Source organism: Atta cephalotes (assembly GCF_000143395.1).
Source record: "Atta cephalotes unplaced genomic scaffold scaffold00025, whole genome shotgun sequence".
Taxonomy (NCBI): Eukaryota; Metazoa; Arthropoda; class Insecta; order Hymenoptera; family Formicidae; genus Atta; species Atta cephalotes.
The window spans coordinates 2,026,364-2,041,296 of NW_012130089.1; the positions used below are offsets into that span (position 1 = coordinate 2,026,364).

General features: G+C 30.4%; 1 protein-coding gene across 1 annotated transcript; it reads left to right on the forward strand.

Moving 5' to 3' along the window:
* Positions 1-3,230: 3,230 nt before the first annotated feature.
* On the forward strand, positions 3,231-13,574 carry LOC105620370. Its single transcript, XM_012201871.1, has 6 exons — positions 3,231-3,344; positions 4,092-4,700; positions 5,108-5,209; positions 5,282-5,434; positions 6,059-6,104; positions 13,444-13,574. Exons 1-6 carry the CDS (start codon positions 3,231-3,233, stop codon positions 13,572-13,574), a joined length of 1,155 nt encoding a protein of 384 aa, XP_012057261.1.
* The last annotated feature ends 1,359 nt before the right edge of the window (positions 13,575-14,933 follow it).

The following is a 14,933-nucleotide window of genomic DNA, read 5'->3' on the forward strand; positions in this document are numbered from 1 at the left end:
ATCAAATCTATCGTTTAGATAAATTAATCAAAATCCGGTAAATTTACCTATCCTCCTTTAATATTTTTTTGCAAGTGCTTGAAATATATTATTCTAAATTTTCATAACGATAAAAATCATAATAAAATCATGATGTGATTTATTGTTAGCATAAAATTGAAAAATTTATTCCTTTCTTCGTTCCTATAAACACAGTTTTAAAATGTTAATATTATTGGACCAGTCAATTACACTTTAAATATCATTCAATTTTAAATATTTTTAAATTATAATAATAATTATTATTATTGTCATTATTGTTAAAGTTACAGGAAAATTTAGTTTGTAAGGAAAATATAAATAATATTGGAAAAATCAGAATTGCCAAAAGATAATGTTCTTTTTTTAAAGAACAAAACATTATGTTTTTTTTGTACATAAAACATATTTTTATGCTTCATATATGCTTTAAAGTATTATAAAAAAGTATTATAAAAATAAAATATTATAAAAATTTTTAACATGTTTTAAATTGTATAAAACATGCTCAATCGATATTTTAACATGTTTAAAACATGTTAAAACATTTATATAATTTAAAACACGTTAAAAATTTTTACCGACCCTGGGGAAAATAGAAAATCAGAGATATTTCCTTTCGTTAAAGAAATTTTAATTTCTTTGCGTAAGAATTTTAAATTAACAATAAAAAATTTAATTTCTTTGATATTTAAACAATTAAATTTTTTCAGTTTGAGTCTTTTCAACATCTCGTTAAATATATTTAATGTATCACAATAATTGATAAAAGGTTGCAAGCATGCATACCGCACGTAGGTATATCAGCATATCCCTTGAACTTTGTTCACCAACTGTGGCTGTTGGTACATGTCCACAAAACCCGGAAAATCCATGTACTACATATCAGTTTGTGTGTTCTTGACAACCATGTACTCATGATAAGCTTGTATATAAGCTATATCTTTAATTACTTAAATTGAAGAATATAATGAGAAGTTTAAATGAAGCAATTAATAACTGGATATGACGCCATGCAAGGTACGACCTAGAAAGAACTTGCATTTACATAAAGGACAAGATTAGAAAAGTATTTTATATGTATAATACAATAAAACATATTAATTATAACATTAATTATATTACATTAATGTATTACATTAATGTATTACATTAATAGTGCAGGACTGGGAAATATTATTTGTAATGTCGTTACCGTTTTCATTACTTTTTTTTCGGTAATGGTTGTTACACTTTTCTGCCTGTAACGGTAACATAAAATTTATTCGCAAACAATACTTGATATCGCCACTAAATGGATGTGGCGGTGCTGCATTTTTTCGTAAGTAAGATCCATACAAGATAGAATAAAAGGCATAGGCCGGTATATTACTTTAAATAAAAGTTTAGAGTGTCCAAATTTATATCTTTTGTATTTTTTAGGTTTTCTCTTCTTTATCATATTTTTTTAAAGATTTTCTAAGATAAATTTTCCGAAGGATACAATTCCACCTCCTTTGCACCTGAATGTTATATATTTATTTTAGTTATTTTTACAACGTCAAATTTTTTATATTTTAATATTAAACTTTTCAAAATTCGTGTAATATATACCTGTAATTCGCTTATAAGCTATCAATACTGATAGCTAATAACATTCCTTCGATCGATAACATGAAGTCTTCTTTATCTCATAAATAAAGAGAATCGTTAATTTTTTGTAAGTTAACAGAAAAATTAGGAAAAATTGTGAAACAGCAGTGATCAATTCTGCATATATATTCAACAACATTCAAAAGAAAATATATCAATATTTTTTTTTAAATTTTATTAAATCAAGCAGTTTAAGAATGTTATTGAACATGTATGCAGAATTTATATATATAATACATATACGAGCAAGATAAATGTTAAGCACAGATAACTCTTTTTGGAAATGAACTCTTTTTGTTTAGACGTCTGCTTATATTTCTTTACGCTATCAGATCTTTAATTGTAAGTATCAATTATACCTATTCACTTCCGCATAGCTAACATCTATTGCGCTTAGATAATTAAAAATTATCTTAGATAAGATAAAGATAATTTTACTTTAATTTATCTAAGTAAAGGATGAAATTATAAGCCCTTTTATCTACATAATTTATAAAATAATATTATTTTTAAACAACTTTAACTGTTAAGTACAATTTAGGATATAATAGAACTTTAGAACGTAAAAAATATATATTCTGATTTATATACATATATTCCTATTTTTATTTATAAAAATCTTTATTTTTTAAATTAAAAGTTTTTTAAACATTTCGTCGTGATAAATAATTTCTCCGTAGATACATATTCTAATAATCTAGATAAAGAGAAGCTGAAGTTATTTCTTCATCTACATGATCACCTAAATAATTTTATCTAGATAATAACAAACAACAGTTAACAACAATATATCAACAATATTTCGATCGATAACATGTATTTTTTTTACCGCGCATGTACAAGAAAAGAAAATAAATTTGTTTACTTCTAAATAATAAATTAAACAAGAAAAAATAATGCTATTCTGATGCAATTCGCAATGCAACCCACGATCTTCCAATACATCTTGCCATTCTTTCTTAGAAATGCAATTTTTCTTATATGTCTATGGATAGTCGATATCAAACCTGAATTACAGTTCATTTCAACTAAACTCTCTTGGATTATAGTTCATTTCAACTAAGCTCATTTTAAATTGGCCATTTTAAGATCAGCCATTAATTTTTCAGAGTTCTCGACAGATGTTATGTATAATACGTTGAAGACATTATTGGAGAAAATAACAATTATATTTTGGATATTATTTAATTGTAATTATTATTATTGTTATCATCGTTAAAGTTATAAGAAAATTAAATATTTGTAAAGAAGACATACATTATTAGGAACATATAAAATCAAAGATATTTCCTTTTATTAAGAAAATTTCAATTTTCTTTGTACGAATTTTTTAAATCAATTAGAGAAATTTAAATTTCTTTGGCATTTAGAAAACTGTATTCTTCCAATATAGAAGCCTTTCCGACCTTTCTTTGAATTATATATTCGATGCAGGTATGAAAATGATTGATAAACGGTTGCAAACGTACCGCACGTACCAACGTTTCACTCGAATTCTGCTCACCATCTGTGGCTGTTGGTACATGCCCACGAAATCAGACAAATCTATGCATTATTACTCAATTTGTGTGCTCTTGACGATGATCATGATGACAATGGTAACATTGCATACGAGCTACATCCATAGGCATAATATGGGGAATATGATGAAAAACGTAGGCTTTGCAATAACTGGACTTAGCGCTATTCTCAAGGTACAATACAATCTAGAAGAAACATACATATTATACATAATACATATTAATACATTAATATATACATATAACTACAATACATATTTAATTTGAGACACTTGAATACTTTGAAAAGAAAGCATTTTAATAAAAAATATGATAGCCGAAAGTTGTATCTTCTGCAGGAGGATAAATAATTAAAAAATCAAATTTTGAAAAAGAATCGATTTTTCAAGTTTATATAAAGGGCATCACCATTTAAATAGAATTATATAATTTTTAAAATATAATATGATTTGTTTAAGTCTGCAAAAGTATTAAGGTAAAGTTATAAAAAAAAATAAATAGATTATAAAATGTACATTTTATAATTCATGTTAAAATGTGCCAGATAATAAAATATAAAATATCTCTAAACTATATTGATTTTTTGAATAACTCTGACCTTAATATTTTAAATTAAAAATTCACAATGAGTCAATGTGAACCGACAGAATATTAATGTGTAAAATATATACAATATTAATAAAAAAAGTACAACTAAATTAGACATTTCGATCCTCTTTTTGGATCATCTTCAGTACAAAAAAGAAGATTAATAGACATTACGTTTTTACAATAAAATCACATATATTGAAATATTCGATTGTTACAAATTTAAATTCTATAATTCTATAAATTAAATAGTGTTTAATGTGTCAATCTGTATGCAATTTCTCTGTTTTGCGCGGAAGAAAAAAATATAAATTTCTTCTTATCTTTTTTAAGGTGGTAAGCTTCACGATAAATCGCGGCTCTCTGATAAATTATCATCGAATATTGAACGATCTTTTCGAGGAGGAACTTATGCGGAATGATAAAATCCGGACAATAATATTTTCGTCTCTACATACGATGTACATTCTGACGTATGGATATTTCGCTCTTGCAACTACATTGCTCTTATTGTATTTTGCGCCCTCATATCTTCTCATAATCCGCGGTCTCCTCCATTTCCATTTATCTACGAACTACACTTTACCAATCAGTAGGGGATACGGACATTTCTGGACCGTTCCTGATAACTTTTTGTATCATCTACATCTGGTCTTTGAGACGACTCTAACGGGACTCAGCGGCCTCATGGCGTGCAGCGTTGACAGCTTCTTTGGCTTCTATGTCTATCAGTTTACCTCGACAATGCGCGCCATGAACTTTAGACTTACAAATCCTCTACCTACCGAGAAGTTCTTGGATTTACTGAGAATGTGTGTGGCGAAACATCAAAGGTTACTGCGATGTCGCGACACGCTAGAGCATGTCTATGGACCCATTGTCTTTTGGCACATTGTCACCAACGCTATACTTCTTTGCGGGTTGATGTACGACGCGATGCCAGTATGTGAATATATTAACGTAAAAGTCGATATTTAATTTCGTAATTCACTATGTTATGCGCGATCATAATTAGTCGTAAGATAATAAATATTATTACAATTAGTAGATCGTACAATTAGTGCCATCGTGTCACGCTCACGTAACGTCAGAATAAAATTAAACGTTTTTCAATTTTATTTTAGATAATATATTATATTTTGGAAAATATATGCTAAAGAAATGTCATAGTTTTCTTACAAATCCTATAATTAAAGTAAAATAAAATGTTTTTTAATAACTTTAGCACCATTTATAAAGTGTAGAAACGAAGTTTATGTTACACTTACAAGTTTTTCTATTAAATAATAATATCGCATTATCCAAATATTCGCTATTGTAATATTAATCGTTTACAACATTTGCAATAGTTTTCGGACTTTAAACGCATATCCATGTTTCTGACATACGCAGTAGTAAAATTTGTGCAAACATTTACGTACGCATGGTATGGCACTGTTCTTACAAATGCGGTAAGTTTTAATGATCTTGTATAAATCAATTATCGTGACTCAAAATTAATTAATTGGAATATGTACGTTTAGAGTGAAGACTTTCGTAATGGAATCTATTTTGGAGAATGGTTTAATTCAAGTCTCGATCATCACGTAAGAACAAATGTTATTCTGATTATGATGCAAAAGCCAATAACCATAAACGCAATTTACTCTCCAGTCAATATCACCATTTTCACCAATGTAAGTATTTAAATTATAATTGACCGAGTTTATCTGAGCAAAAAAGCTGACTTTCAAGTCACTTTCAACTTTATTCACTGCCACTGTTTTAAAAATAATACAAAGTTTTTTTGTTAATATAAAGGCCTATGAAATTTATTATTATTGCTCATTATAAATAGAGCTTTATATTAATGAAATTTTGTTTTATAATATTACGAACACTATTAATGGATTTAAAAATAATATTTATATCATATTCTATTTGTACGAAAATAAAAAATTTAAAGCTTGAGATAATAAAACATAAAAAACATAAAAAATAAAACATAAAAAACATAAAAAATTTAAATTTGATAAAAAAAAATCAAAATTATTTGAAAATGGAACCTATGTATTATAGAATTTATCCAAAACACAAATAAAGAAATGAGGAATTAATAGATTCTAATTTTGGTTCTAATAACGTCAAAAAATGAAGATTATTTTATTTGTGAAAGTTGATTTCTTCAAATTTTTGTTATTTTTTTTTAAGTTTAAAAAAGCCTCTATATTAATAAATGTTTATTTACAATCATTTACATACCTTTATTACATACCTTTTTGGATATTAAACTAATTCTAATTTTTTTATTTTCTTGATAGTTCGTGAATGCTACAATGTCCTATTTCTTCCTGTTGCAATCTATCGGTGATAAAGACGGATAGAGATGGACGCTACGTATGTTTTGTAAACGATAGCAAATTCATAAAATAGTTACGTTATTAAGAGAATATAATTAAGAAGATGTAATTAATGTAATTTATTGGCACTACATTGTTATCACATTATTAATGTTTAATTATTGTTAAACAATAGCAGTATTATGACTCCATTGATTATTTCACCTTCATTTCACTTTCATTTTTCTCAAATGACAATTAACGTGCGAGATAATTTATAGAATTTATTCAGATAAACTCACAGAAAGTTGAAAAATGCTCAATTCTTCATGCATTTAATAAAATTTTGAAGTCGCACTAACCTAGTAAGATGTAAAAGGAAACTCACACAAGGGTATGTCAATATCGTTGACCCCATACCGAGACACGCGGGTTCTTATAATCTACTCCCCGTGGATCGAGTGCACACAATTCACTCCATTTTGGTTAAAGTAGCCCTATGCGCCATCCTCGACGAGCTCGAAAATTTTTTCGTGTGAAATACACAAGATTTTTGCTACAACTTACGTGTAATAATTTTTATAAATTTTTGATAAATGTGACACATAGTTAAAATATCTAACATTTATTTTTAGTATTTTAATTGTATTATCATCATTATTAAATTTTTTTAACCTATTTCTACAAATTATGATTAAATGTTATATGTTTTTTGAGTTGAATAAATCTAAGATTTATGAAATGCAAGAAATTAATGAAAATTCGAAAAATCGAAAATCGATATAAATATATCAACTTAGATTTCAGTTAAGAAACATTTCTCTTTAATAGCGCATTTTCCAAACAACTTTCAAATCTGTGTTAAATTTACATTTAAAAAATGGTAGAAAAATTTGGAGGAATAATATGAATGAATATCTCAAGAGTTTGTCAACAAGTGGATTGTCTAGGGATATCAAAAATATAAACGCACCACTATCTCCTCTCCTCTTTATTATCTTATTTCCAACTTTCTTCATCTATGTCAGTTAGAGCCATGACTTAGAGAGGGACGCGAAAGGGCTGGAATTAGTTACCTAATATTCCAAGTTAGAAATCTGGGATTAGTTGATCAAGCTATCAAGGATAACTGACTCTTTTGTAGAACGGGATTCGGAACGCGAAAAGTTCGACGGTGGATCGAAGGATCCACTCGTGGAAGTCACCAATACAATTTACCGTGTCGATTCAGGACGTTGTCTTCTTCTTCATAGTCTGCGTTCTCATTGAACGAAGGTGGTTACGAGCCATAAATCTGAATCCTTCACGCATCGTGGGTAATGGCGCCTAGCCATCCAGGTAACTTAGATGAACATTCACTTCGTCTCTCTCCTCCCATCTCTAATTGTAAAAGTTATCCTCGTGTGTCGCGCGATTAAAGTAGATTGCAAGGGCATCAATTCAATTTTTAGAGTCCATACGCCTAAATTTTTTACCAAAGGATGATTATTTACATTTTACGTGGAGGATGAGAAAAATGTTTGAGATGTTTGAAATATATCTTGGAGTGTAACTTGTGAAATTTCTATCTTATTTCTATATATCTTATTTCTATATATCTTATTTCTATATATATATATCTTATTTTGAAACAAATATCTACAATATTCAATTTTCGATTTTATTTTATAGCAATTCGATTGGATGTACTCGGTGTGCACTGGAATTAAAACCGTTATACACAGATTGACATAAAAATATGTTAGTATAAATAAATTGGTTAAATCGTAAAATTTTCAACGCTCTTTATTGTATTGAGCGAAAATACATGTTTTTAAATATTTAAAATATTTATATTTCACTTTTGCATTCAAATTCAATCAATAACGGCTTCGATTAGACGCTTCAATGTGCATCAGTACACATTAAAGCGTCTAACCGAATTCGCTATCACTTTTCTACTTTTATATGGGAACGTCTAAAAAAGATAAAAATGGTCTTTAATCTTCTCTCCGAATTAATACTCGGATATAATAAAAATTCAACATAATAATAATAAATTTAATAATAAATTATTAAAATTTTAACACGATTTTAACACAAACACAAAATGTTTTTATTGTGTATTTAAACTACAGATTGACCATTTAGAATACAACCGCGTAGATCGACATCAACTATGATGTTGCAATGCATTCTGCATAACAAACTCTATTTAGGTGAGATCTAATTATAGACTCACATACTATTTCGTGAGTTTACTCACCATGCGTACTTCGTGCTGTGAGGCACTCCCAAGTGCTTGCCACGCCAGGCGGTGGCGCCGAGCGTATGAATATCAGATAAAGAGCTCTCGTCGTGGACGAGCAAGTGAGGACAACACGATTAGATTAAGGTTTAGTATATTTATACAACTCGTGGTTCGCCTCGTGATTAACATCATCTCGTTACCAACACTTCGTACCATCATCTCGTTAATTCTATCTCGTCGCCAGTCGTTTGTCATCATTGAGATAAATTCGAACTGATTTAACCATCCTAACGTTATCGTATCTTGACGAGAGGGAACACATATCTGACACTTTACCTTCAATGTCATCCGATCTTACGATACTCCGGAGCACTTCTGTGCTCGACGACATCGTGAAACGTTTCCAACCCTAGTATCATTAGAAGTATTATCCTTGTTTCCTTCTTTTTTTTCTTTCATACCGTATTTCTTGCGAACCTCCGTAGCCGAAGTGTGACGCATGCGTCGGCTGGTCGTAGCCGTCCCCGATTCGTGAACTAGCGAAAATTCTCCAGTTGGCGCCGCGACGCGCTCGAAAGAGCTCTCGCGTTTGACGAGTATTCCGGGGAAGCGACAGAACTTGTCGCCTATCCCGCAATCGTGGGAAGAGAAAAAAAAGGAAAAGGGTTCCAGGAGAGAAAAACGAAAGAGAGTACGCGAGAAATCGTTTTCCTCCCCCTTTTTCGTAAATTGCGCGTGCGATTCAATCGCGAGAGATGCTACAATGCAATCGACATGTATCGCGAGGTAATTATGATATCATTATTGTTTGGGCCGTTCTGATTCGTCAAATCGAAACGGCTAGAATGCGGCACGTGTTTTTGATCGGCGTACACAATGTGCACGTTATATGCTGGCAAAGCGATGCAATTTGCCACAGAGGATGCATGTTAAGCATTTCGTTCTAATTGATGAATGAAGATAATGGCCAATCAATTACATTAATTAGCGAGCTGTTAGAAGGAGCTAACGTTAATTTATTAGTGCATGTTTTTTTTATCATTTCTTAAGCTAATTAAAGATAAGATCTTGAGAAATTGCAAGACAACTGTTTAGTTATTATAATGTGATTATTATCTTTGTTTTGAATAAGTATATGGAACGATTATTTATCTTCTGCCTCGTAAATATTCTCGTAGGAACAATTTCATTATCAAAGATGATCATTTCGTTTCTATTTTAAACAGATTAATTCGGCAATAAAATGCCCTGTGTTTCATCACAGTTTTAACAAATAGAACAAATCTCGTTGAAAATATTCAGGCACGGCGCGGAATTTAATTAGCTCTCACGCGCGTTACGAACGGTCGCGCCGGCTTGAAATTAATATTTTAGCCAATATAAAATATTTAAAGGATTACACCCCCCCGTACCCCATGATTGTATCATGTAGCGGATGAACAAGTATATGATGTAAATTAAAACGTAAATTAAAACGCGACTTTCAACACGGCAGGTCACACGCATCTAAATCTTCGCGCCGGTGCATTCTGCGTCAGTGCGAATATTTATCGTAAAGGAGATTTGCGTGTAAAAACGCATAGTAGTGTTTGAAAGAAGTGGCACGAATTTTCTTCAAAATAAATATGTATATATATCTTTATTATATGAAACTTCTATATCTTTGCTGTCACTACGTCTTTTTTCTGATGCCAGTATTCATAGTTCGTTCTTATTTTAAGACTGTCTTAAGTAATGCCTTAAGCTTAATAATTCTATATGGCGATATTCATAATCTGTTTTTATTTTAAGATCTTAATATCTTAAGATCTTAAGGTCTTAAGATGCTAATATGGCTCTTTGATTGATTCATGATGTTTTAAGATTGTACTTAAGATGGTCTTAAATATAGGATTCAACTATAAATACTGGTTTGTGGTTGGTTTATAATATCTCGAGATATTTAACTATATTTAAGTCTTAATAAGAGAGAACTTATTACGAATATATCGGCTTAAATGTAATTTTAAATTATTGCCAAATTGTTGCCACCTTCGTTTATCAATTTTCAAATCGTGATTAAACTGTTTAATAAAAGTTATCAAATTTTTTTATTATATTAACTAAACAATAAATTGAAATTATTTTAGCATATTTAGTAACTATTATTATTATTATCATCTAAGATTTGATTATTATTGTTAAATTTGTTTCAGTATACTGAAAAAAGAGTCTGGTAACAACTATACTCTACATACAGGTGTATTACCAAATGTTGAATGAAATATTTTTAATCAAACATTCGATTAATATAATACAAAATTTTATTTTTATACTTTTATTGTCTAAATAGATATTTAATAAATATTACAAACATAATGATTGATCAATTTAACGTGGCTGGCACAGCGCAGCAGCAATATAGCGGTAATAATTGTTTGACAGAAGTAATTGTTTGACATTTTTGATAAAGTATAACTGAATGAGTCTAATAGAGTCTGTTGAACTCATTCCCGTGTCCAATTTCAGCATTTTGTCGATCCCTGCAATAGATCCATCGTCAGTTTCAGCGGGTTAATGCGAACGAATGTACAGACTTATGTAAGAGCATGCATGCGCTGACAGTGATATGACATGGAAGCCAATATCATCATACTCGATTTCATTGAGTATGGCTTGCAGTTATTATCATCACAATATATGTTCCACATGCTTCTCGATTTTTCGGAAAACACGATTCGCGCAAGGTGATCTATGCTTGTGCACGTATATACATACAATTGCGATATAATAGCGAGAACGAAGCTAATAAAGTCGGAATCACTGCTCAATAACATCCCTTTTTTTCGCGATAACGTGTCCCGCTGAGAACATAATTATTACTATTGCGGCAACGAGACGATTTAATCGTAGTTTCACGCTGCAACTTATGCATCGAACAATCTTACAAGGTGCTCCAACCCTCTCCCGTTTCCCGTCTATTCCCTTATTGTTGCCTTCGTACCGGACTCCGCGTTTACGGCTTATTCAGAATCCGGCCACGACTCGAGCAGCGGACGGAAAAAATTCTTTTTCTCTCCATTCGATTCTTGCATCGAACTTAAATTAAAAATGTTGGTGGGTGCAACATGACGTGAATGAATTCCACTGTCAGTTCTACGTACACGAATGCGTCATCATGTATTACATTTTGATCTTTGACAGACGTCATAGGCAGTATTTATGATCAAGAAAGAAAAAAAGAGGGAAGTAGAAAGAATTAAGAAAGAAAGAAAGAAAAAAGGCATAATAGAATTTTGCATAATAGAAATTTTTAACGTTGTTAATTTTAGTTAGCTTTTTAAGTATAACATCGTGTTCGTACTGAAAAAAAGCAAGGAAGCAATAAGGATTAATTCAGATGCTTGACGTGGAGTTTTAATATTTCCGTTCAACGTGACATATTAGTGCATTAAGGATATTTATGAACAGCTTGAATGTAACAAAAATGTCAATGACCAGGAACCATATTACTTTATAAGCAATATTAGCTCTAATTTTGCTTATAAAGTAACATGATTCTTTAAGTAAATTTCTGTCATTTTATTCATCTGATTTATCATTCCAATGTATTTCTTTATCTATTTCTTTCTTTCTTATCCGAATATTAACAATTTAATTAAATACCGAATATGGAATAGAATGAGAAAAGAAATATGATTCTTTTATTTTTTAATTTTGAATTTATTTTTGAATTTATTTTTGAATTTAAAATCTTTAATTTCTTATGAATTTTGAAAAATTTTTATAAAAAGCTTCAAGAAAGAAATTTTAAAATCAATTGATTTTTTAACAATAGGATACATGTTTTAAACAAAATAAATTCCTATCAATTATCAAAGTCATCTACTTTTGCAGAATTAGGATTGCGTTCCCTCATTTTTTTGAAATTTTGGTATTTAATTTATCAAAATTATTTAATTCCAATCCTATAAATGACATATCTTATCAGTGAATAGCGACAACTGTTGTTAGCATTGCGCAACTGTTGCGCGAAATTGTCTTCTCTTGCAAAGTCGGAGTTTCCTAGACGCCTTTTACTAGCACAAAAAACATTCGTCGTCGTGAAAGCACACGTAATCACGTTTTAGCCACCATTGAGGATAATTACTCGGAGCTCTCTAAGCAGATCTAATAAGAAATTCCCGGAGCGTGCCGACCTTGTGAAGCTAATTAAAAACTAAATTTACTAAAATTTCTCCGCGCCAATTGGAACTCTCGTGAACAATCGTATTTTTGTAACGAAATGAAAATTAAAATTCCTCGATTTTCTTGGATGGAATCCAAAGTCGGAGATTTTCTTACAGAATCTTTGAATGGAATGATTTTATTATAATTCTTTCTAGAATCTAAGAATTGATTAAAAAATTGAAGTAAAGTAAAAAAACATTTTACATACTTGTGTTAAAATCGATTATTAAAACTCCTTATTAAAACTTTTGTGTTGAATTTTTAACACACACATATCTGAGTGATAACATATATATAATGTGATTATATCATATTATTATATTTGAATGATATGTGATTATATTAATTTGGATCAACAACTCTGGACACTTTTAATAACTCTGAATTAGTTTTTAAATAATTTAACTAATTTCGATTTCGTAACAGTGTGAATAAAATTTTATTCTTTATTCTTTGTTTTAATACACCAATTTTTCCTTGAATAGCATTATTATGATAATTTTCGGTTTTTATGAAGAAAAATACGTAAGAAAATCTAGAAATAAAACGATCCTCGTACGATCGTAAAAAAAATTGTATCCTCTTTTTGATTTTACATTCGGCACAAATGTGTCCGATGCATAGCAGATGTCTTTCACTGCAAGACGACATACGTATTCCGCGATTTTACGAGCAGGTGGAATGTCGGGCGGAGAATTCGATTGATACTCTTGTGCAGAAGGACAAGACTGAAGGACAAGAGAGAATAACGAAACTGCAGCGTAAAATCTCAAACCGGAAATAAAATCGACGGGCTATACTGTACGAAAAAGCGATTCACATTCGTTCGCGGCGACTCAATATCGATCAATTGAGTTCGAGTGTATTTTCGATGAACGATAATCCGAGGATTTAGAACTCAAGATGTTCTGAGAATCGGTTGATCGAGATGAGGGACTTGAAACGCTTCATCATGATGGCAGAGTGGCGATGATCGAATTCTTCCTCCGGCGAATCGTCAATCATTATTCTACCGGAATTCTAGGCGAGATTCTAGATAGTTGTGTGATCCCTCTTTAGCTAAGACTTTACTTTTGCAATCATTGGACGTGGCACATTTTAAAATTAGCAATTTTTCGGTAGAACATTTTTTTAATTCTTAATTGGAATAAAATTTTAATTAAAATAATGAATATACAAATTCTATAACTTATTAAGACAAAAAAGTCGGGATACAAAATATTATGTATTTATCAAATTATTATACGATAGCAAGCTGACATTGATCGTCATTTTGACGTGAAAACAATATTAAAGATATTATTGTGACATCAAAATAATGACAAATAGCGTCAGCTGCTCTCTGGCATAAAGAATATAATTTATATAAGAAAAGTAATAGCTTCTAACTTTTTCCTACGCATTTTGCGTAAGTTCTCAATTCCACGTGACATTTCTTGTTCAACAATCCGTTCGTTTTCGAGTCACGCGCTCTCTTTCTTCGGATAATCTTGCGGTTGAAACTTCCGTGGGATATGAGGAACAAATATTGCGAAAAATGTGACCACAGCGGGTGAATTTCTCTCGCCGCAATTATTTGAGACAATCCAAGGAAAATAGTAATTATTGTTATTTGGATAATTTGTTATCAAGTATGCATTACTCGTTATTATGAAGATGTTTCTACAGGCAAGGAGAGGATCTTCGAATAAAAAAAAAAAAAATAAAAAAGTTGTGCTTGACAAAATTTTATCAATCTTAAAAAAATGCTGTCGTATATATAAATTTTAAATATAAAGATAGCATTCTGCAGTAAAAAAAAAACATATAAAAATCTGATTGAATTTCTTTTGATAATTCGTGTACAAACTTTGGAAGAGAAGTTTTCTTATTCGGAATCATTCAACAAATTTTGACCATATTAATTCCTAAATACGCCTTGAAATTAAGTGTAAAAAAATAAAACAACTTTTAATTTCCTTTCATTATCTCACAAGTGCACTTTTTTTTTATTTGTCACTTTTTTATCAATGCAGCGGTGTAGCTAATTCAATGCAGTAATGTAGCTGATTCCAGATCCAATACCATGTTTCCAATAGCGGCTTTTAGAGTCAGTTTATATCAGTTTAATAATTGCAAGATGGTATCGCTACCATCAGGATTGTAGACGGGTAATAAATTTCATCGCTCTGATGAACTTGCCAGCTATCGACAATTTTCAACCCCACTATTGAGGTTGACTCGGAAGTATGACACCATCGACAAGCCTCTAATTGTAAACCAAGCCACCGAGTTAATAAATTTGTTTAATTAATACGGCCACTTGATGGTTCATCAGCTCGTGCATGTTCTTTTCTGTATCTGTTTTCTTCTCTTTCCCTTCGTTCCTTCTTTTCTCTTTCTCTTTCTCATCGTCTTTCCCTTCCCTCTCTCTCTCTC